At 44.0% G+C, this 25,042-nt stretch overlaps 1 protein-coding gene across 3 annotated transcripts in view; it reads left to right on the top strand.

The window, feature by feature from the left end:
* VGLL4 (vestigial like family member 4) overlaps window positions 1–25,042 on the top strand; it is a 134,104-nt gene that overhangs the window by 42,194 nt on the left and 66,868 nt on the right. Inside the window, exon 1 of one of the 3 annotated variants that reach the window (XM_090022645.1) lies at window positions 22,170–22,643. The exons of the other annotated variants lie outside the window; for them this stretch is intronic. Coding sequence (XP_089878771.1) covers window positions 22,562–22,643 — 82 coding nt within the window. The 5' untranslated portion in view covers window positions 22,170–22,561. Of the gene's footprint in view, window positions 1–22,169; window positions 22,644–25,042 lie in introns of those variants that run through there. 3 annotated transcript variants of the gene reach the window in all.

The following is a 25,042-nucleotide window of genomic DNA, read 5'->3' as shown; positions in this document are numbered from 1 at the left end:
GTGGAGCTCTGTAATATTGATGATGAAACTTCTAATGGCACTTGCAGTGCATGAGTGTGTGATTGTGTTTGTGTACGCATTATACTGCCCTAGTGCAGTGTCCGTCTGGAAGACTTCAAAATGCTTCCCAAGCACTAGTGGGACCTCCTAACCTCCCCTTAGTCCCTTCCACAAAGCACCAATGTAAACCACAACACAATGAAAAAGCCCTCTGGTTACAACAGAAATCTATCTCCACGCTGGGTTCCCAAATAAACATCCACTCCCTGGCTGAACCACCATGTTTTCCCCCACACTGGACCCTACTTCCTTGTAAGCTGTAGACATGTAGTTTACAGGTCCTAGAATCCCTCCTGTAAGCCAAGCAATTCTCTCTCTGCAGCTCCTTCCCCTGCAGCTCACAGGGCCAGTCTGACTGCCCTTGCTAAGTTACCTCCCCTTATTTCACTCAAGCTCTGCCCACTTCCAGTCAGGTGGCTTACTCACTTTTGAGGACCAGTGGGTACAGCATGAGGGGGCTCTGCTCAGTGTCCCCCTCAGAAGCACTCATTTTCACATTTTGACCCTTTGACCCTGACATCACTCCTATCCTGTTTTTGCCTTTGTTGTCCCAAGAATTTAGTTCCATTCATCCATTAGCCCCCAAGTTAATTAAATGGACAAATAGGTGGCTTGCTCGCCCTGGCCTAGCTTGATGTTGCTACCCTGACTTCTATCACAGTGGCTCTGTTGCTTAAGTAGACTCTGTCCTTTCATGCTATTGCTATGTACCTAGCACAGCAGTAGGTACTTTGGCTGCTTATTCCCTTGTAAGTCACCTTTGTTTGGGTGCCTGACCAGCACTTATTGCTATTTTCCCCCTCAAAGTAACAGGAGCTGTAGACTGTTAAACCCCTACAAGGGAATTCCTGGGATGCATTTCTGTAAGTGCTGAGAAGAGAATGCCATAGTCCTGCACTGTACCTGCAGATGCATGCCCTGGAGTGAAGAGGGGCTGGAATTGGGATTGGAGCAAAAGCAGTGGCTTGTGGGATGCCTGGGTTCCCTATCTTACCATATTGCCATGGACAGGTATTCTGGTGCCCTTTTGCAGTGTCCCAGGACAAAATATTACCACATATTTTTGTGGCACCAGATTTTGGTCTTTATCCTGGGACACACCTGCAAGGGATGTCAAAATGGGAACTCTTGTGTCCTGGGACAGAACAATTTGTCCCATCACAAATAGTATGTCTGCTGCTTTCCTAAGTTCTCACAACAGGTCCTACCTGAAGCTCTGTCTACAAAGTTCTCATTATAAAAAATAGGATTAGATTACCATGTGCCAACTGCAGAGTTGTGTTATAAAAAATACTACTTGCAGCACTTCCCAAGTGTGAGATGTCAACAAGCAGCTTGAAGGTCTATGGATTTTCACTGATGCAGAGTTGGTTTTGTGAGGAGAATAGACTCCCCTTTAAGGGGATTTTGCTTTATAATGCTGAGTCATCTTCAAAAAACTGGGACAACCTGAATTTTTTTTGTAAAGTATCCATGGATAAATTTAATCTGGAAATTTACCAGAAGGGTTCACAACATCAGCATAGTGCGATTCTAGAACAGTCTTGAAGTAGGAATAGTGGAGGTATCTCATAACTACATTTTAATATTAGAAAAGCCTTAATCTGTCTATCCATAATGCTTTATTTGTGCTCTGACTAGCTGACAAATGGGCAATCAGAGTGTGAAGAAGTGTTTGGACAGAAGGTGGTGGAGTGCTGCCATGATGGCAGGGACATGGGATAGAGCAGCGGCAGTGGAGCAGATGGAACCCCTGCTCCTTGCAAGCAGTGATGATGGAGCAGAGGTGGGGGGCCAGGCCACCGGAGACCCCAATGCCATGCCCAATCTGTGCCTTCCCTTCCCCCTCTATCTGTAGAGCAGTTGTCTTTCTTTGCTAAAGGTCACTATTGGAATAGAAGTTTTTATATTGGCCTGGAACACAATGTGCAATACTGCAAAATTGCATAATTCTGATCTACCCAATAAAATGAAATCCACATTTTACACTTTTCTTTCTAAACCGAAATAAGCTAAGCAATGGTGCTATGAAGGGAAGAGGCAGAATAATTTTCAGAGTGATTGTACAGAATGATGGCAGACAACTTAAGAAGATAGTGAAAGATTGGGGCCTTCTGTACATATTACATTTGTAGGACAAAACCAACCATTTAGCACAAAAAGAAAAAGTAGCAAGTAGCTGTGCATGTTTATCCAATTTGTATCCACAAAAACATGCTGGATCTGCTATGTAAGTTCCTCTTTCAAAGAGAAACTTCTTTGTAGCTCTGGGTTTTGTAGCTCCATATGTAATGTCTGTATTGTTATATATGGCACTACAGGGGGCCCCTTAGACCCCCAGCATCCCACAGTCCTGTGCTCTTTCCCCCTCTCCCCAAGAAGAAGGGAGGGAGAGTGGATGTACAGCTGTACAGGCACCCGGCTCTCACTCAGCTGGTACTCCAGGTCAGAAGTATTATATTATTTGAAATATTGATGCAGATAAGAGTTAAAAACCTGTGTCAGCAGTAGCATTTAAGTTTGAAGCTATGGCTGATTCATTGTATTTTGGAGCGTTCAAATATAAACAGAATGAACTTCTGACAGATACATTTTCATAGACTTTTATCTTGGTCTTGTTACAAGAGTTACTAATAGACTGCATATTATGAACTTGCTTTTAAGGTAAAATAAATTCCCTTCCTCCTCTTTCATGTATGATTTCCTCTTCTAATATGATTTCCCTTTCTTTTAACTGTAACAAGGGAAAGTTGTATTCCTCTTCATATTACAGTTGTTTTCTGTTCTCAAGTATAGTTTTCTTAAGTGCTGTTAGTTATATATGTTATATGCTTTCTGAAATCATCAGGACTTTAAGGGCAAAAATTTAGAGACAACTTTTTGCTCCAAAAATACATGTGCATATGCTCTTGAGTACATGTATGTTTATGATGGAAATGCCAAAGGTGTAAAGTGTAGAACCTAGTCTCTTAAGGTTTGCAGTAATAATTTTTTACATAACGAAAAAGTTACTCATTAATAACTATCTATTGAAAAAGGTCTAACTTCCTGTAACACAATGTTCCAGATTTGCTTTTAGATCTGTAAGGCTGCATGGACACGTTCAAATGATCTGGCAGAATTCTCCCAGGTTTGCTTTTCTGATTTAAAAAACAAAACAAACAAACAAACCAACCAAAACAAAAAAAAGCTTACCCAGAAATGTCTGAACAGACATTCAAGTTCTGAGCCTTGAAGAAAAGAGAGCTTGCAGTGATGATACTGTGCAGCCAGGGGTCCCCTATGCATACTTCTCAATGTTCTCTCAAGGCTCCCTTAGTCTGCCTAGAGAGAGAGAGAGCAGCTGTGTATAAGACAGTCCTGATTGTCTGACCCAGACTGCAAAGTCAGTCTGTGCCTCCCTGCTGCATAATACGGGATTCTGAAGAGGGGGAGGCACGTTCTGCTTGCAGCTAGGTTGGAAAAGCTGAATATAGAGGGTAACACAGTGGGTGTGTTTACATGAGATGCTAACTGTGCAGTAGCCTAATATTACTGTGCAGTAACACATCACAGCACAAACAGTGCTAATATGCTATTGCACAGCATTAATTGGCTACTGCACAGTAGTGTCACTAAAAAGGCATGCACTGGTGGTACTCTACAGTAATGCCTGTTACTTTGCATAATTTTGTACTTGATTATACAAGAAGTTGATACAGTACAGTATACTGCATCTAATATTATAAAGCCTTAGTCTGTCCGTCTGTCCATAACTCTTTATTTATACTCTGATTGGCTGACAGAAACAACCAGAGTGTGAATACAGCATTCAGACAGGAGGTCGTGGCTCAGCAGAGTTCCACCATGACGGTGGGGACATGGAACTGAGTGGGGTCCCTGGCCTCGCCCCCCTGCCCTGCTCCTTGGAGGTGGTGGCAATGAAGCAGATGGAAAATGGCGGGGGGTGAGGCCAGCTGGCCTTGCCTCGCCTTTCTCCTTGGAGGCGGTGGTAGTGGTGCAGGGGGGGACTGGGGTCGGGACACTGCGGTTGGGGGGGGGGAGGCCAGCAGCACTGCTCCCCCTGCTCCCTGTAGGCTGCAAATACAGAAGTGGGGGGCTGCTGTCCTCGCCCCTTCTCTCTGCTGTGCTGCCAACGTTGGAGGGTGGAGCAGTGGGCCCATGCTGATGTGGCAGAGGAGGGGAGGAGCAGGCCCGAAGGTCGGGGAGAAGCCAGCCTGCCACGGCAGCAGCAGGTGGGGAGCAGCAGACCTGGGCCGATGCTGCCGGTGGGGAGATGGGAGGAGTGGGCTTGTTCCGAAACAGTGGCTGAGCTGTAATTACTGCACTCCAGCAACCTCTGACATCTCATGTATCAGCATCCCCATGCTTCACAATGGCAGAATCGTTGAAAGAGCTTTAGTTCAAGCACTCCCGCTGCCATTTTGAAGTGCGGGGATGCTGATACACAAGACTCTGCAGTGCTTTAATTAGAGTGGCTCTTGGAGCTGCTTTAATTGGAGCATCCCCCGCCACCCATCCCACCCTTGAGTGCGTGTAAAAGTGCCATTGGAGTCTGAGATACCAGTACTTTTACACTGGTATTAATGTAATGAAAAGTGGGATATTTAGCACGTTATTTTGTCCATTATAGTTAATGGCACTTGATTTATTACTGTATCCTAGGCAGGTCTGCAAAAGGGTAGAAAAATATAAAGTTCACATAGATTTGTGGAATCAGTTGCTTGCAAAAGGAATACCACACTCACTGCAAAAGGCCTGCTCTCTGGTCAGCTCTGAAGAAACTCTGTTCCAGGATTCTTTCTGTACAAGACTGCTACAGGCCAGCCTTTCCCTGCCCCCTTCAGTCTATCTTGGTTTGTAAAACGAAGACTCCAGCCCTGAAGTCACCGGTGCTGGTGCTGTTGATGGCATTAATTTATCTCCGAATTCCTGTAAGCCATGTTTAGAAAAGGCATGCCCCATCTGCTACAGGAATTTGGCAGCATCACATCTTCCAAACCTGATCCCACTTGATGTAGAGAGTTCAGTGTTTAGTAATAATATAGTCCTAAGAAACAAAGTAGAGTTAGAATAACAGAAGAGATGTATGTGCCAGGATCCTTGTGAAGAGGTGCTCCAGTGGCTGTCTTACGATTTCAAGAACTTTGTCAGTAAATTAACAGGTTGTATGGGTTCTGTCTGAAAAGGATATACACACCAAGGGTGATATTATATTTAATTGCTAGACTGAATGAAAGAGAGAGGGTGTGGTTGGGCACCTGGTATAGAGTCAAGCAATAAATTTCTCCTGTTACTTGAGGCAAATCCCATAACTCCTGCCTCAATTTACCTATCTGTGGAAAGGGTGTATGTAGTATTTTGCCTCAGGGAGAGTTTGAATGTGTTTATTAATAATTTTCCCATAGAGATTAGAAATATCTTATGTATGTGCACAGCAGTTTTAACATCTGCTGTCAACATGGGAAAATGTATAATGCCTTTATAATATAACTGCCTAAATTACATAAATACTGTCCATAGTATATGACCCCAGTTTAGATTGGTTTCAAGTCTCAGGCTGTTCACCCACTGTTAATGTAGAATGCCATTTTGGGAGCTGTGCTATTGTATGGAAACATTTTACTCTAATTTTATTGAGTACGTAATTATCTAGCTTCAAATCTAACTCTGGGGCATTAAATCTACCCTGAAAGGGATAATTTTGGTACAGCGTAGTGTTTTGAACTCATTGAGCAACACTAATTTAACATATCAGCAACTCTTAAAATTAAATGATATTATCATTGCATAGTGTTCTGAGATTCTAGTACTGCCAACTTTTAAGCATTTCACCGTCATGAGTTAGATTCCTCCCTTCCCAGAAAATTATTATTTTTAAAATAATGATGTTAAAAATTTGAAGTTCTTTTACTTGCCTCCTATGTTTTTGAGTCCTCAGGCTATAGCTGAATTGCATTGGGCGTATCTACACATCTCCATACAGCAGTGTAGCAATGCGCTACATTGCTGTATGGCGCATTACAGTGATGTAGCAATCACACAGGTCTACACATGATCACCAGCTACATAGCCATAGTGCCACATTTCCCTGGAACAGCACACCACTATAGTGATGTAGCCGCAAAATCTAGCTATAAGCCACATGTATCACCTGTACTGGACAATGCTTTGGTACTTCCAAAAGGAAGTATTAAAGCACGGTGTCTTAGCAACATCACCATATGGTAATGTGTAGACATGCCCATTGTAACAGATTTTCTGTGCAATTATGAGGTTTTCATTTATTTTTTTAAATGAAGACTAAGAAAACTAGTTTTTTTACATATGCCCCCAGAGAAATGGGGCTTTTAGAAAAGCTCAGGTAATACAGGTCTTTGCAACATTTTATGGAGTTGCAACATGAAGAACAAGGAAAAATAGGTAGCTTTTCAGTACTGGACTATATCTGAATTTAATGAAGTTGATACAAATAATTATCAGTGTAATGACAAAAGCTTTACATTACTGCAGCATGCATGTTGGAAGTTTACTCCTTGAATTGCAGCAAACTCCATCTCTGCTGTACTTTGTTTCCCAAAGAGACTTGTTTAAAATCCCACATAAACTGTTTTGTTCTGGCCTCTATTTTTTAATTCAACAGTTGTGACTTTGAAATGTTAACAGTCCACCAATGTATGCTGTGATTTGCATTTTGAGTAGCTACAAGTGTGGACAAGATTTTTTGTGAAGTTACTGTGTACTGGAGAATGGTTTGTACCTTTTTTTTTTCTGGCTTCTGCCTTGCCCTATGGGTTATTTGGTAACTACATACTGTCAGTTGGTTTTGGCACAGCAACACGCAAGCCAAGGAAAGCTTGTTGAGAGCTGAAGTCAGGGCTGGTGGTTCAGTTTAACAGAGTAATGCATCAACAGAGTTCTTCTGTTTTTCTTCTTGGATAGATATATATTTAAAAGTTAAATCCACTTGCAAAATTAGAAGAGAAGAGAGGCAAGGAAATAAAACTTCTAAGAGAGATCCTGTCTGTTTTTGTAGGAGACACATTTTAACTTAGAAAAGTATATGTTGTGCACACTGTAACTTAGTATATAAATCAACAAAATTTTGTCTTCCAAGGTAAGGCTGTTCCAAATGATGGCCTACAGACCTCATGCAGCCCACAAAGACTTAACATACAATCCATGAGCTCCCACCTGGCTTCTTTTCCTGTCATTGCTCCTGCTGCTATGGAGGCTAGTGGGCTCTGGGCTTCCAACTCTCTTCCTTCTTCAGCTTATTGGCTTGTTCCTAGGGGCAGTGCATTGTGGTGGGGTAAAGCTGCCTGTACTTTGTGCGAAGCTGGAGGGAAAGGTTCTAGGCTGCATGTGCAGCCAGGAGCAGAGCTGGGCTGGCCACAGTGAAGTGGGGGTTGTGGGGGAGGTGTAGGTTGCACTGCAGGGACACTGCAGGGGGGATGCCTCCATAGTGTACAACACTTGCAAGTTGTGGTCCGGGGATCTGTGGCCAGTGGAGCATGTGACCTTGTGCCAGCTGGAAGCTGGACAACACTGTTCTAGGAAATTAGGGATGTAAATATTATTTTTTTAAATTATCAGTTTAATCTCCTCTAATTATGTCAGTTAAATTGTTAGCCAATGACACATCCCTAGTCCCAGCTAGGGGGTGCAGAAGCTTCAGTCGCTGATTTGATTTGGTGGAGATTTGGCCGGATTCGGTGACCAAATCTCTGTATTTGAATCTAATCAGGAGACCCTTTAATCTCTCCAAATTGATTCGGAGGGCTCCGATTCGATTCGGAGAGATTCAGAAAGATTCGATGATTCAGACATAGACATAGCTTTAAATGTTTTTTCTACATACCTCAAGGTACCAGGTGGCTCGTTAACGCTGAGATGGTGGGGCGGATGAAGCATCCCCCTAGAGCACGGGGGGGCCCCCACCCCCTCCCAGCTTGGTGATTGACTGGGGGGGACCCCAGATGCCCCCCCCCCCAAACCCAGGAGGCACCAGTTGCTGAGCTGAGGGACAGGGTCCCTTGAGTGCTCTGCAGTGGACCCAGAAGTGGACCAGAAGTGCTTCGATTCTTTTGAATTCAGGGAAACAACAACAGGCCAGAATGTGTTTGACACCAGGGATAGATCCTGGAGAGGTTCAGTGGTGCAGTGGTACCTCCCTCCTTCAATTCTTCATTCGCATAAAGTTTAAAACCAACTGCCTGGCAGTGTCAGTACTGTTTCTATTTAGATAGCAATGAGGAAGTAAATTGACTTCATGGCTCTTTATAATCTACCAAATTCCTTCTAAATTCTTCATTCAGGTGCCTTTGCCCCGCTCCTTCCCCAGTCCTGCCCCTAGCAGGCAGCAGTGCTGGGTTGTGGGTGGTGGTACTCCATCCCCACCCACCCATGCATATCCCTAGGGCCTTCTGAAGTACCTCTGGGGGCATGAATATCCCTTTTTGACAGTCTCTGGTGTAACTGAAAAACTATTATGACACTGCGGGAGGAGGCAAAATAGGGTTGCCCAGGCACCCTTAATGCTGGTATGTGCTTTACTTTGCAACAATAACATTCTTTAATCAATTTTAGGTATGTGAAATCTATACATATAAAATTAAGCGCACAGGCAGCCCTCAGACTTGCAACACAATTGGTTCCTGAAAACCGCGTCTTAAGTCGAAACGTTGTAACTCAGAACTGATTTTTGTCATAAGAAACAATGTTATAAATGTGTGGTTGGTTCCCGAGCCAAGGCCCGATACCCTATTTTCACCAAAAATACCCCAGAATTTTGTACTCGATCAATTATAGATGAGTAATATAGCTACATTAATGTATTTATATTGTAAATAGCAATCATATTGATTTGGAAGCTTTTCTTTGAGGTGACTGTTGGACTTTTTGAAGGGCTCTTGGTTGGACTTTTGAGAAGGTTCTTGGCTGGAGTCTCCTCAGGAGTCTTGGCTGCAGTTTTTTCTGGAGTCTTGTCTGCTTTCTTAAAGAAAGTGTCCAAGGAAGTTTGGACAGATATTCTCCAGGGAGATGAACAATGCAGCAAATTTCTTTACTAGTGTGGCGCTGTATCGGATCAAGCGTTGAAAAGTTGAAACTGACGTCATAAAGTTGAAACGGGGTGTCAATTTATAAACATTGTAAGTGCGAAACGTTGCAACTGGAAACGTAAGTCGAGGACTGTCTGTATTCATCTATGCAGCCGTGTAAAATGTCTGTAAAATTAAATTTCTTACCCCTGTGCCTGGATGCAAAGTAATCAAGTAATTCATTTCTCAGGTAACAAACTGGTACCATTCCATTCAGTTCAAATGTCATTATTATATGTTCACTTATAACTTGAGACTGGCTGGAGGATGCAGTAAATTCAGTTCAACTGTCATTATTATACATCCTTGCCTAACATCTCCAAACAAAGCTGCTTCTGCCATTTGGGAGCCATAGTCCTCTAGGTGTTGATTCAGAGCTTCTTTTCCTCTCTTTTTTTCCCCACTGTTTATCAATTTGCTCTGCATAAAGGATGATACAGAAAATGCCAAGGAAAAGTACTTCAACTCTTAGTGGCAGTTCAGCTGCTGAGAAAAGCTTGCAAAATATTAGATTGCAAGAAAGTTATGAAGAGAAGACATTACGTCTTGCAGATATTCATAGAAGGAATGCTGCTTCAAAAGCAACCGAAAATAAGGAAGAAACAGCAGACAGTCTTGCTGCTACTTGCAGAAATGCTGCCTCAAGAGCTAGAGAAACTAATGTTGAAAAGGTGGAACGTCTTTCAGAAGATCATCAGGATTAAGTGAATGGTATACTTTATGAAATTATTCCAACACTTTCTTTCCTTCCCCAGTAAAATATGCTTACATAGAATCATGCAAATGTACCACACTGTTGTGTGGTTTCAAGAAAAGTTATATTGCAAAACAAGGAACATAACTGTCTAAAAACACAGCTGCTGGACTGAGCAGTCTATTAATCCTAATGTGTGGGCACAGGATCTCTTTGCAGCTCTCATTATGCATGGGTACATTGCTGTCTGTGCATTCTCTCTGCAGGCTCCATTCTTGTATACCAGCAGGGGTTTGAAACCAACAAGATTCCTGCTGGTCTTATGCTTCAGTGGGTAGGAAACTGGTTAACTTCAATTCCCTGCTAACTGTAAGAACAGTGTTAGCATGCAAATGTTACACATATTCAGACACAACCAGTTCTCAGGGTAGATTATAATATTGGAGCAGGCTTCTTTTGGAATTTCCACTAATGGGGTTGGAGTACTATTCTGTTTCTTACCTTAGGAACTAGTATCATCACAGCACTGTCAACCTTAACCATACATTTCAGAGAGAGGTAGTTAATTGTGTTAATCTGAAGTCAGGCAGAAGGCAGGGTGGATTTGCATTTTATAGATACACTTCTGATTTAGCTAGTCTGACTGTATCTACACATTGCCATATGATTACATTGCTATGGTGCCATGCTTTAGTAAATGCAGTCTTTTTTTCTTCAGGTACATTACCACCTAGCAGTAGGGTGGGCAAAGATACAGCCCATGGGCTGCATCCGGCCTGCCAAGCACATTCATGTGGCCTGTGGCGCCCCCTAGTGAATTGCACCCTGCTCAGCCCTTCTGCCAGTGAGGCTGGGAGTGGGGCACCCATGTGTACACCCCCGCAATATACCCTGTTGTGCTTCACTCCCACCCTTTTGGGTGGAAGGGCTTTGCCCAGCCAGCATCTTCCAGGTGGGACTCCTGCTGTAGCCAGATCCTGCTCACTCGAGGCAGCAGGTAGGGAAGAAGAAGGGCTGGTGGGGGGGAGGGTAGAGTTTCTGCGAGCATAGTACAGAGCCTGTGTCCAGAGGGGCAGCGGGAGCACAGAGCTCAGCTGGGCAGGGTGAGGGTGGGGGCTGTAGAGACCCCTCCACACATTCTCCTTCTCCCCCTCCCCCATGGCGTGCAGCCCCTGCTGCTTGGCAGGAGCACCAGCAGGCAGGGAGATCAGGGTGCTTGTGCCTAGCACAGGAGCAGCTCTGGCCAGTGCTGCGTGGGAGGAGGGAGTGGAGCCTGCATTATTGCTGGGACTCCACGCCGTATGCCTGCAGTTCCAGCACTCATAGCAGGGGAAGCCCCACACTGGAGCCTGCTGCCTGCTGTGCAGGTCCTGGCACTGTGCTGGGAGTGGAGGGAGCCCCGCCCCATGTTTTCTTGCAGAGTCCAGCTCGGGGCTCCCCCATTGTGAGTGTGGAGCTGCAGGCACGTAGCATGGGCAGACTCCGCTCATTTCCCCCATTCAGCACTGGCCAGAGCTGAGCCTACACTGGGCACTAGTGCCCTGACCTCCCGGCCTGCTGCTGCTGCCAGGCAATGGGGACTGCATGTCATGGGGGGAGTGTGTGGGAGGTCCCTACACCCCCTCACCCTCCCTCACAACCCACACTCTGCCTCCACAACCCTCATCGGCATATACATACACCCCAACATCCCCTGTGCCCCCTTACACAGCCATACCCTCTCACAACCCACCCACACACTCTTTCTCCCCCACACAAACACAATGTAAAAGTGACACTTCATTTTTGAGTTATTATGCAATCTCTTCTATATACAGTACACAATCACAGGTCATGACAACTATTTTTTGTAATAAAATTAAAATTATGTTATAGTAGGTGTTTGACTTCTAGTGTATGATTTGTTTTTTTTTTTCTGGTTCTGAGATTGCAACCCTCCCTGCTCCCCACCCCCAGGAGTATTTGTGGGGGGAAGGGCAGCAAGGGAGGGACTTTTGGTGGCAAAGGTGAGGTGTTAAGGGGCAGGATTTCTCGTCCCAGTGTGGTGACCAGGGGGTGAGGCTACCTATACAGCCCCTGACAGCTCGCCCAATCTTGTTAAGCAGCCCTCCGCCCAAAATAACCCCCCAGCCCTGACCTAGGAGCTGCTAACTGTCATTTTTTCAGGAATTGGTTTTAATTCTCACAACAATAAAGCATCAGCCCAAGTTTTACTGCAGGTATTCTCTGGAGCTTATCACGTGTCTAGCACACAGCTCATATATGGAACAGGTAACCTTTTATATTTAAACAGTTTATTCGTTTTACAGATTTACTGATGATCAAATTTACCTTGAATGTGGAGAAGGAATTGAAACCTGTCTCAATAAATACAATGCTTGACTCATTCTCAAGGAAGTGGGCAGACAAGTAAAGGTAAAATCATTGGCTAATGGATATACATAGCCAAAGGGCATAATAACTAGTTTAGTTTCTGAAATGGGACTCTCTAAAGATAAGTTTCTAAAACTGAGAGACATTAAGAAATATCTTACGCAGCTTTTGTTTTAGAACATAACTGAGGTCTTTTAAAAAAGAGATCTGCTTTTGTCAGTTCGAAAGTTGGTTACTGTGAAATCAATTCTCCTGCGAATTAGAATCTAGGGTAATATTTTCAAAAGTGCCTAAAGAGCTTGTGCATATCTGTGTTTGTGGCATAGGACATCTCTCCTTTTTAAAGTGTCCAAGCATACCGTTAAACACTAATGAGCATTTTACCAACAAAATCTTTGGCATCAGATATCCTGTGACCAGCTTTCCATCTACTATGTATGGAGTCACTGATATAGAAACTTTAAAAATGTAAAGATGTCTTTCAGCTCAGAATCTTTCAGGAGCATGCTTAATTTTTTCCCCAAAATAAACATGTATTGGTAATTTGTGAAGAGAGAAAGGAGCCATATATCAAGCGCTGGAAAAAATTGAGATCTGTAGATATTTAGAAAAATTTGGTGGTTTGTCTTGACATGGTAATATCCAACTGATTAATTTGATAATTGATAAATTTATAAAATGGATAAACTGTTTCAATGCAAAAAGTCACAGATATATAGTAAAAGAAGTTCTGATGTGTTATTGTTGTGAGAATTGATAGAATATGAAGGCACAGAGGCCTTGTAATGTTAAAATTCATAATCCGCAAATGCTGAGTAAATCTATCCCTAAAATAAATAAAACATGTTCTTAAAACATTACCTTATTCCAGTGATTCTCAGACACGTTCCTGTGTCACCCTGAGTGCCTTGAGATCCTTTTAAAGGTACTTCTGAGGCAATATATTAGCCCTTTTAGGTGCACAAACAAGATTCATAAGATAAACACAGAGGCTGTGTCCAGATGAGTGAGTATATGCCTGTTGCAGTGCCTCAGGGTAGTTTAAGATGCTGCAGGAGGCACGCTGGGAACGAAAAAATATTCCCCACAGCGCAAACTCTAAATTCAATACTGGGTAATCCTGGTATCAAAAAATAACCTGCTGTGAAAAAGCAGCACAGGCACGCTCCTAGAGGCGACTAGAGGCTGGGTCCTCCAGAGAGATGCTCTAGCACATGGCCAAAGGGTCTCTATGGCTGCTGCATGTCCCTGCTGCTCCAGCATGCTGCCTCAATGTACTGGAGCTAATAGGAGTGGGGCAAGGCTGCAGCAACGGCTTGGACCCAGGCTCTGTCTCAAGTAAATAGGGGCATGGGAGTGGGAGGGACTGTGTGTGGTATGTGTCGGGGAATGTGGGGGCATGTAGGACTGCTTGGAAGGGGTAGGTACCCCAGCTGCCCCTCCCCCACACAGCTCCCCTGCAGCAGGAGCAGCCATGAGGTCACTTGTGGCTGCTCCTGGCAGAGACCCCCCACCACGTAGTGCCACCTGAGACCAAAGGCTGCACGTGGCGCGTGGTGCTGCCCCGCTCACTGCCACGTGCTCTCAGGCAGGTCTGAGCTGCTCTTGCTGTCACGTGAGGCTTCTGGCACTGCAGGCAGAAGCCACAAGCCCTCAGGTTAGGCTGGGTCCTGCCTCCATTTGCCGTGTGTGCTGTTGCATCGATCCAGCTCCATGCATGCAGGACCAGGCCTGGCCCAACAGTACACCGCTTCTGAGTGTGATGCCAGGGGCCCCACTTGACAGCAAGAGTGGCTCGGTCCTGCACTGAGAGTATATGCCAGTGGACTGGGTGAGAGCCATGTGCAACCTCTGGTCTCAGGGCGGTGCCTGCAGCTAGCCACAAACACCAAGACAGCTGCTGCTGCTGGGGGGAGGGGGCAGGGAGCTTTGCTCTGTGCGAGGGGTCCCACACCCCTCCTGAGCAGTCCCCCCCTACCCGCACACCTACACAAATCCCCCACCCACATAACCACCAGAAACTCCACCCCCACAAACCCTACACCCACCCCTCACACCCCTTCTCCCCCAAACACCACATCCCCCGCAGTTCTCACACCCTGTGTGCCCAGCTGCTAGATGGGACAGGACCTGCTGGTAGGAGCTATGGCTGCAGGGGCAACTGCCACACTGCACCCCTGCCCCATGCTGACACCAGTGCTGGGATACATGGCTCCAGCCTGGATGGGCTCCTGGTTCCAGGAATAACTTGGGGGGTGTGATGGGTAGGGGTAGAGATGGCAGCAGGGGTGTGAGAGAGAGAAATGGGGGTTGGGGATGGGTGAGCGCTCCAGGTAGGAGAGGCCTCAAGACCTGGGCTTAGAGTCCCCCTGCCCCCTAGAGTAATCTGTTCAGGGGGAGGCCAGCTTGGAAGGGAGAAGTCTTGCCCGCCCCAGTCGAGGGCTTCCCAGGAACAGCATGGGGATCACTGGGGCCTGGGTACAGGTGCAGGGAGCAGAGCAGCAAGGGCTGGCACTTCTCAGAGCCACAGAATGGGCAGGAACAGCTGCAGCTGGACTTATGTCTTGGTACTGGGATGGAGCTGCTGCCAGGAGAAAGCTAGGGAGGTAGGCAGGGACTGCATTTCAGAAGTGAGGGCCACTAGCAGAACTGTGGGTTGGGAGTGAGGGGCAAGGGCAGGGGCAGGGCAGCGGCATATCAGAGCTGCTCAATGCCCCACATCCGGATGAGCAAAGGGGGCAGGAACAGTTCTGAGTTTTTTTCTATGATAAAAAAAACCAAAAGCAACCACTAAAGTGTATAGATATTTAGAATTTGTTTTATTATAACAATAGAGGCATGGTAGGCTTCCAAACTGCTTTAAAATTGTAAATATATCAATAAAACATTGCTCAACTGATTTCTCACTATATAGTACCATTTCATTTTAATCGCAGAAGAATACAGATTTGGGGCATTTTAATGAGAGAATTTGGGAGGTTTTATCAGAAAATTTTCACTTTTTAAATGGGGAACATCAGGATCCCTGCTAGTGAGGTAAGTGGTGGGACTCAAGCGGAGGAGCCTGCCCATGGCCAGCACTGGGGACCCAGCTGGGGGGCAGAAGAGGTGGGTTACCTCCTGGCCACTTAGGGCCAGGAGGTCACGCTTTGACATTTCAAAGTGGGCCACCACAATGAGCACATTTGGGCAGTAGCAAGGACACCAGAAGATATGACAGCACTGTCACCTGAAAGCCAACTGCGGCCATGGCCTACTGGCAGCTGGTCAGTGCCCTTCCTTTTGCCTTCCTCATCTAAAAATCATAGAGTCCATTGTGAGACTTTCATCCCTAGACATTGAATTTTCAGGGGTAAACTGAAAACTATGGCTAGATGCTGAACTATTTCTTTTAAAGGACTAACCAGAATGAAATTTTATATACTGTGTTGCAGAATTTAGCTACTGCTTATGAAAATGTATGTGCAGTTTTCCACAGATACCTCCAGAGGGTGCTGTTGCCCCAAAAGTTTTAAATGTATAAAAATATAAATATGAAACATTTTATCAATGAAACTGGGCTTTTGGTTGTAGCCGTGTTGGTCTAAGGACATAGGCAGGCAAGGTTCTTTGAGTAGATGTGACCTTTTATTAGAGCAACTGAGTAGCTGGAAAAATTCTTAGCAAGCTTTCAAGTGCAGTCACTCTTGGTCAGGCATAGGGAATCTCTGCTGGTCTGAGACTCCAAGGAATGAGCTTTATGAATGAAAAGTATTTTTGGTGTTATAGTAAGTAGCATAGGTAAGATGCTGTGCACAAAATGTAGTACTTAATAGTGCTTGCAAGTGGTTTAATTTATGAGAAGTAACATTTATAAATAACAAAACTCATGGCATATGCCATTAATAATTTGCTTTTCAATATACTTGGCTTATGATCTGGTTACATGAGTTTGCCACTGATGTTATTTCAACCTGGACTATTCCAATTAATCATTTATGAAACGGATCGGAATTCGTTCCTTGAAAGAGTTCACAGAGAACTGAAATCCAGGAATATTTATTGCAAGTACCCACAGTACTTGAGCATATTTGGATTTTAGAAATCTTCTCTAGTTCTTTACATAGATTGCATGAGGGTGGGTTTTATTTACAGACTCCTTAAACTTTTCCTCTCTGGTCCTTTGCTAGGAATTCATTTATTTTTAAATTTATATTCATGTAATGTAACACTTGTAGTACCAAGTTGTTTTGTAACATATAACATGACAGATATTAGTTATATTGTTTAACGAAGTACTTAAAATCATGGACTTATTATGATGGTGAGCATAGCACAGATGTGCAGAGAAAGGAATTGGACACTAGCTTACCTCCCCTGACCACTGGGATGCCTAACAGAAAATGAGATATTTTTAAATTGGGAAACTCTAATGCTTATTTTTCCTCCATGAAACCATGTAACAACAGAAGCTCAGGAATGCTCCAGGTATTGAAGTTGCACACAGGATAAAATTTCTTCCTATTTCTCAAAACTTTAGGATTTCTGGCCTAGTAAATGTGTTTCAGGACAGATGGACTTGCAGCTACTTTTGTCAGTGTTTAACTATGATATTTTCCCCCCGTAATGGTAATATTTATTTAGTAGCCATTTGACTTTTACTCTATGGGCATACTGTATTTTCTTGCATGCCTGTGCCCCTACCTAAAATACACATTTTATTTCTGAAAGGCAGAATGAAAAAGAAACATCTTTTTTTGAAAATATGGGTAAGTAGCAGTACGTAACTGAGTAGTAGCTTCTGTGACAAAAGCCTCTGGTAGGGAGATGTCAGAGCCAGCAGCTACGGAGCACCACCTGTTACAGTGCAGTGTTACTTTCAGTTTCTCCCACAAAGACAAACTTCCATTACCATATTTCATTACTTACTTGATTGTCCCAGCGTCCAGCAGCTGAATTTTGGGGAAAACTACATGTGGTTTGCAAGTAAGTATGGTACTCTGAGGCCTAGTAAAGTGAAAGTTAATTGTAGCCTGACTGAGATCAAAAACCCAAAAGCAGAGTCATTTTGCATCAGAGTGAATTGAACATGGGTGCTGTAGTACTTGAATGATTTCTCAAGCCCATCCCACTTCAAATTTACTAATATAATTTTATTCATAAAAGTTTCTTCCATCTGGAAAGCTTCTTATTGCTTTGTCAGGGGGTAGGAGAGCACAGCTTAAACTGTTAAAAATTTGATAAGCCTCATGACAGATTTAATTAACAATCTAGGTTTTTAATGGATCACTCACACACACACTTTATTAAAAGGATTGTGGATTTCAGAATGTGGTTATGAGCATGGTTTTAAATTAGTAGGTACCTAACTTAAGTACCCAGCTACTTTCTTGTGCAGCAAAATAGGAGCTTTTACACTTCATCTTCTCAATAAAAGTTTTTTATTTTATTTTTGCATTAATCTCTGGAACACTCAGTGCTCTTGTCCCTTTAATTGAAAGGAAATATAGGCAGGTATTTTGCAGCAGAGTTTTTCTTATTTCAATTAAAATACTTAGAGGAAGTAATATTTTTTCATCTTTAAATTTTATTCTAAACTAGTAACCTAGCTTTAGTAGAAGTAACAGTAATACAAGTGCCTTGGTATTTTTTAAATGTTTTTGATGAAATGTCACTTTAGGGATCACTTCTCCTATAAGGGAGGGGTCTTGCTGCATGCACAGAGAGAGGCTGCTCAACCACAGCCAGGTCAGCTCAGCCTGGCCACCACCACTGTGTGCTTTCTGTTGAGCCCAGCTGCCGCTGGCCTGGAGCACAGAGCGGTGGCAACTGGGCTAGGCATACCACATTGTAGTGGAGTGGCCTCTTTCTGTTCTTGCAGTAAGCCCCCTCCCAGCAGGAAGGGGCTTATTCGGCTGCTAGCAACTTGGTCTGCTGCAGCTGAAACTGGGGGGGAGGGGAGGGGAATAACAGGGGCTGAATAAGTCCCATCAGTGGCTTGCCCTGGCACAGAATGGGCAGCAGGGGCTGGGCCCACCCCTCCTGGCAGCTGGAGCCTGTTATGGCTTCACTGTGAGGCCAGCAGAGCGGCCATGGAGTGCGGTGGCACTGAAGGCCCTTGCAGGGCTCTGGCCCCAGACCCCAATACTGCTGTGTGCAGCCTGAAGTCTTGTGGCTATGCCAGACAAGAAAGCTGATATTTTTAACAGTTTCTTTGCCTCTGTTTTCTTGAACAGGGACCGGGATATCCCACGTACCAGAGGTAGGGACAGTCTTGCGGATAGCTCTGTCAGGCCTTCAGTCACTGCAGATGTAGTTGGGGATCTTCTGGAAGGGCTAGACATTTTTAAATCTGTAGGTCCAGATGCCGTCCACCCAAGGGTGTTGAGGGAGCTGGCAGGGGTCATTGTGGAACCCTTGGCCCGGCTGTATGAGCATTTGTTGTCATCTGGCCAGGTGCCAGGGGATTGAAAACTGGCTAATGTGGTCCCAGTTTTCAAGAAAGGGAGGAAGGAGGACCCAAGTAACTATAGGCCTGTAAGCTTCACCTCAGTGCTCGGGAAGATCTTGAAGAAAACCATCAAGGAGCACATCTGTGAGGGGCCAGCAGGGGAGATCATGCTTGGGGGTTAATCAGCACGGGTTCATCAAAGGTAGGTCCTGCCTGACCAACCTGATTACCTTTTATGACCAAGTAACTAAATCCCTGGATGATCATGTTGCCGTGGACGTAGTCTTTCTAGACTTTAAGAAGGCCTTTGACACTGTCTCTCACCCCATCCTTAAAAAATTAAGCGACTGTGGCGTTGATGCCTGCACAGTTGGATGGGTAAAAAATTGGCTGACGGGGCGCACCCAGAGAGGAGTAGTAGACGGGTTGTACTCAACCTGGCGAGATGCGAGCAGTGGGGTCCCCCAGGGCTTGGTTGTGGAGCCCGTACTGTCTAACATCTTTTTCAGTGACTTGGACAAGGGGGTGGAAAGCATGCTGTCCAAGTTTGCTGATGACACTAAGGTGTGGGGCGAGGTGGGCACACTTGAAGGGGGAGGGAGGCTGCAAATAGATTTAGACAGACTATAAAAGTGGGCAGATGAGAATAGGATGGGGTTCAACGCAGACAAATGCAGGGTGCTACACCTCGGGAGGAGTCTAAGGCATACGTACAGGCTGGGGAGTTCCCATCTTGAAAGCACAGAGGCGGAAAGGGATCTTGGAATCATTATTGACCCCAAGATGAACATGAGCTGCCAATGCCAGACCGCAGCCAGCAAGGCCAGCCATACCTTGTTATGCATCCAGAGGTGTATCTCAAGCCGGTCCAGAGAGGTGATATGCCCCCTCTATGCGACTTTGGTCAGGCCTCAGCTGGAGTACTGCATCCAGTACTGGGCGTTGCACTTCAAAAAGGATGTGGCCAGCCTGGAGAGGGTTCAGAGGAGGGCCACCCGCTTGGTGAGAGGGCAGCAGGACAGGCCCTATGAGGAGAGACTGAGGGAGCTGAACCTGTTCAGCCTCAGCAAGAGGAGGTTGAGGGGGGACCTGGTGGCTGCCTGCAAACTCATCAGGGGAGATCAACAGCAAATAGGTAGCGCCCTTTTCTCCCCAGCACCACCTGGGGTGACGAGGAACAATGGTAATAAGCTGATGGAGAATAGGTTTAGGTTAGAGATCAGAAGGCAGTATGTTACAGTTAGGGTGGCCAAAATCTGGAACCAGCTTTCTAGGGAAGTGGTCCTTGCCCCCACCTTGGGCAAATTCAAGAGGAGGTTGGATGATCACCTGTCTGGGGTCTTGTGAACCCTGCATTCATTCCTGCCTGTGGCAGGGGGTCAGGCTAGATAGACCTCCTGACCCTAGCTACTATAAAACTGTGAAACTATAAGTCACAGTGCAGCCCCTCGCTGGGAAGGGGATCAGTTTCCCACACAATGGGACAGGGGGCCCTGTCCCCTTCTGCTGCAGCAGCAGGGAGGGGGCATGGCCAGTCAGGGCTCCTGGGGGGGCGGGGGGCAGGGATGGGGTTATTCCTCTGGTGAAGGGAACAGCTGGGGGCCTATTCTGGGCAGGGAGCCACATGGGTGCCAGTGGGGTAGAGAGGAAATGAACTCTGCTCCCTGCCCCACTCTGTCTCAGGGGCCATGGTGCCCCCCTGCTGTAGCAGCAAAGAGGGGAGTGTGGGCAGACCTGGCTTGGGTCCTTGCTGGTGGCATAGAGTGGGAATTAAACCCCTCTCTGGCCAGTTCAGTCTGGGTAGGCCACTCCCTCCGCAGCACAGCTTCCCTGCAGCCCAGGGCTGGCTCTAGTGCCCCCTGCGCCTGGCCTGAGCAACTGCAAGCATGTTTGTCCAGTTATAAACCAGTTCCACCTAGGCAGATTAGACTAACCTGTAAAGGCTGAATCAGTTCAGGCTCTGGCTTCTTGCATGTCTGTCCATAGCCTGAAAGGCTCCATATCATCAACAGATGCATGCACTGCACACACCCTCCTTTGCCTCAGAGTGCTAGCCTGGGGCTGGGGGCTGGCAAGACTCCCACCCCTTGAGCAGCCAATGGGGAAAAGTCTGGGACCGTGCAGGCAGACATCCCTAATGACAGAGTCCTGCCAGGGCCTGCCCATGCTCCCTCAGCTCATCTCCCTGCAGAAGGGCAGGGAAAGCTGCATTAGCACGCTTCTAGCCTGAGCCACTGCAGGCAGGTGCCTGAATTTCCTCAGTCCAGCGAGAATGTCTGTGCAGTTACAAACCAGTTCAGCCTCATCAGGTTAAACTAACCTGCAGAGATTGAATCAATTCAGGCTCAGGTTTTTTGAATGTCTATCCCAAGCCTAAAAGACAGGAATGGAATGTAGGCATCCAATTTCTATTGACAGTTGGGTGCCTAGCTCCTTTTGTACCTTTTGAAAATCTCCCCTGAGGTAACTAAGGCAGAAAAGTGATTTGTACAAGGCCACGGATGGGATATTAGAACCCCAGAACTCCATTATGTCTTTGTTTAGACCACACTTTCCTACTGTTGCTTTAGGTGTTAATCTACCACAGGGGATGTGTAATGATACCCATTAGGATGACATACTACATAGAAATACTGATACAGATGTTGTTCTTTTCTGTGATGATTCATATACATCTGTATAAACAATTAGAAATCTTTAAGATCAAGGTTTTGAACTGCTGGAAAACAAACCACATCCTGAGATGAGAACAACTATTGTTTAAAAAATACAAAAATAACAACAACACAAATGTCCTTCATTCTGTCATTTAAAATGGTGTTAGAGCAGGCATTTTAAAAAAAACCTGTAAAATGTTTAACTACAGATCTTTCTTAAGGATTTAAAAAACACCATTAAACTCGAGCATAAACTTCATGTGTGTTTATAAATACATATTCCACTGTTCAAACAGCTGATTTTTTTTTTAAATGGTAATTCTTGTTTTTTCCATAACTTGGCTACTAAGAATCCAGTTCGTTAATGTTTCAAATAGTATTACTTTTCAGTGAATTGGCAACACTATTGTGCTATGTTGAAACCTTATCAAATAGCTGCAAATATTTTAATAGCCCAGTAAAAATAAATGTGAGGGGGGTGGGAGAAATTATTTAAAGTAAAAAGTTTAAACTCAATGCTGTCACTTGGAAATCCTTTCTGGACAAGTTAATCCTGTTTCCTTGCAGATTAGCTTGCTCAGTTTTCTCAACTCAGTACTCAGAGGTCTCTCTGTTTTTCTGGACTTTTCCTGTCTCCCTCCCTCTCTGTTTGCAGTGGCAGCACTGCTTCCTGTCAAGAGCAGCTCTGACATGGTTCTTTCTGTACAGACTCTCCACCTCCTCCTTCCTTTTCTTTCACTCAATACATTTAGAGACTGATCTTGTGCAGAAAATATCCTTGACATTTGAAGAGCTCAAGGGATTCAGTGAGCATGCTCAGTTCTCTGTGCCCGATAGAAAGAGGAAGCTAGTTTACATACGAGTCATACCAAGCATAGCCTGCATGTCAGTGCAGTTAACTTGCAGCGGGCTGTGAGCAGAACTAGCGTGGCTTTGTTTTAGGAAATTTCCTTCCTTTCTTTTTCTTTTCTTTTTAATTGGACAAAGATTTACAAAAAGGTTTTTAAGAGTCATCTTTGTAGAAAGGCATACAGTACACTTTAAATTTAGTCTAAAAAACCTGGAAGGGTCCTCTTTTTATCCTTCCAAACTGCCTTTTAATATACTTTTTTGATTAATTAAAGGCTGGGCCTTGAGCTTGTGAAGTTTAGAAAGAGCCAGGAGCTACTTAACAGCATTTGTCTGGCTGCTTCTCCCTTTTTCTGGGCGAAAGCAAGCAAGCTGGTCTTTTTTGCTAGCCTGATAAATGCTATTTATGAAGATGGACCTGTTGAACTACCAATACTTGGACAAGATGAACAACAATATTGGCATTCTGTGCTATGAAGGTAATTGTTTCATTTCACAAAGTGCCTTTTGTGGACTGTATTTTAATTTAAGTCGGATTTCTCTCCCCTTTGGTTTATATTTGTTAACACGTGCTATAGTACTGGCTAAGTGTTAAGTAGAATTTGAATTCTTTTTTTCAAAGAAATATTTACTGTTCTTTTGAGCATGACATATAGTTTTGGTTTTTAAAAGCAAAGATAGCACTGATTGAAATACTTTAAATCAAGAACCTTGCCTGTGCACCCAGATAACATTCTGATAGTATTAATATAGTTGTAAAGGAAATAATTATAATTTTTATAACATGGATAAAAGCATTAATGTATTATACCTTTATATGTATAATATACTCTAGCAAGTGTACAATAAGCTTTTATTTGTGCTTTATCTTTATTCTATATGCTTTATCTACATTCATAACATAGTTCAACAGTGAGACTTACAAGTTTTTGTCATAATTCAGTAATTGATTTTAAACAATGAAGAATTTTGCTCCTTTGGCTTTGGGGGTTGTAAGTATCCATATTACTGGGCACAGAGTGGCCTTTTGTTTGACTTCTCATTTTCTATACAGCTCTGAGAGCCCTGACAGTGAAAGATGTTTCTCCCCCATACTCCCACAGACACATACATGTACCTCCTCCTCCAAGAACCATCCCACACTGCAGCCCTTGTGGAAGCAATTACACAACAGTCTGGAAAACTTCACTTTTTTTGTCTTTGTTCTGAGTTTGCTTATTTTGTCAAGCTAACATAGTTTAGTGTCAACTGCTGATACTGTGGGTAATAGTCGTCTTGTTTCAAAGTTACTTTAGGTAATGGGGGAGGGGTTGCAGCTGCGTAGTTTTAGTTGAGCTTTATCTACGTGCAGTTTACAGAACGGGTAATGGCTTGGCTTTGAATGGAAAGAAAGGCACCACTGAGCTAATTCAGCTTGGCAATAGGACTGTTTTTGCTGTAGCCACATTCAAACATAGCAGAAATCTTTATTTTGATTCAGCAGGAATTTTTTCCAAGTTCATCTGGAAAGTAAACTTGCTGTAGATGACTGTAAAGCAATAAACATATATATAGATGTGATCAGGAGGTATCTGCTCACACCACTTAAGAAAAGACTAGGCCTTAAATCTGGGAGCAGAACCTCACTCTCATAAAATGTCTGCCCTTCATCCTGCTTCAGTCAGAATGGTCACATTTCCTGGCTTGAGAGATTAAAAACTTTCATATGTAGAACTACGAAAGCCTCTACTTTACTTTCATTTACATAAAAATCTTGTAAAGGAATGTACTTGGATAAGTCTGCTGTACAAAGAGTGGGTTTAACCAGTTAGTATTGAAAAATACAATGTAGATTGTGTGTCACCAACTATACTTTCATATTCTTTCCCATTTTGTAGATTCTTTTTTGAAACTTCTTTGTTGCAAGAAGAAACCAGATAAAAACAAGAATTTTGAGGTTTTTTTGCTAAGTTGGTCATCACCCTGAATTAAAAATGGTGCTTTATTATGACATGACTGCTAGTTTGTAATAAAAATGGTGAACCTTCTAAATAGAATTTCTGCTTATCGAGGGTACTTGCGGTTTTTTGCATTTCTCTGACCAAGGGAAAGGGTCTGTTTGTTTTTTCCTTAGGCTTTCATTAATTTCATTCAATTAAGTTTATTAGTAAGTACTTTGAAACTGCTTACCAAACTCTGTTTTCTTATCATTTCTTTTTAAACCTGTTTTTTTGGACAGATCTTACTTTTGATAGTTGGAAAGCGAAAGAACAACTTAAGGAACACACTCTCATATAGCTGCCTTTTGTTTAGTTTAGATGTCTCTTGCTGTTTACCTTATTATGGAAGTTAACATTATTTTTTAACACTAAAATAAACACATGGGAAATGAAAAAAGAAAAGCAAAACCTGATTGCTGTTTATAGTGAGGTGTTTATATCTTAGGGGTTTAAAAAGTATAAACACTGGCCCACATCTCCACTAAACCCTGAAAGGTTATTTTAGAGATGCTTACAGATCTTCCATGCTACTGCCATGGGATTTTACAGTGGGATTGTCAGCAATAATGGATTCTTTTTAAAGCCACAGGTTGCAGTAGTAGGGGTGTGTGTGTGTGTGTGTGTTGAGAACTAAATGGTTTTTTTTCATATTAATTTCTTAGGCTTTGAGGCTTGTACTTGAACTACTTTATACATATGCAAGCACGCATACATACGCACTTGCGCGCATACACACTTTCCTGAAAAAGTACTTTTGCAGATGTAAGATAAAAATGCATTACATGATGATTAAATCTATATTATATAATCATATGTCAGGATTTCTAGAAGAAATTAGAATTAGATGCCCATGTCACACTGGAATTTAGTGAAATGTTTGTTTGTTTATTTCTAGATTT

This window comes from Crocodylus siamensis, chromosome 11 (assembly GCF_052110815.1).
Source record: "Crocodylus siamensis isolate JL-2025a chromosome 11, ASM5211081v1, whole genome shotgun sequence".
In the NCBI taxonomy this organism is placed as follows: Eukaryota; Metazoa; Chordata; order Crocodylia; family Crocodylidae; genus Crocodylus; species Crocodylus siamensis.
The sequence above is the reverse complement of the archived record's forward strand: the minus strand, read 5'-3'. Positions and strand labels throughout refer to the sequence as shown.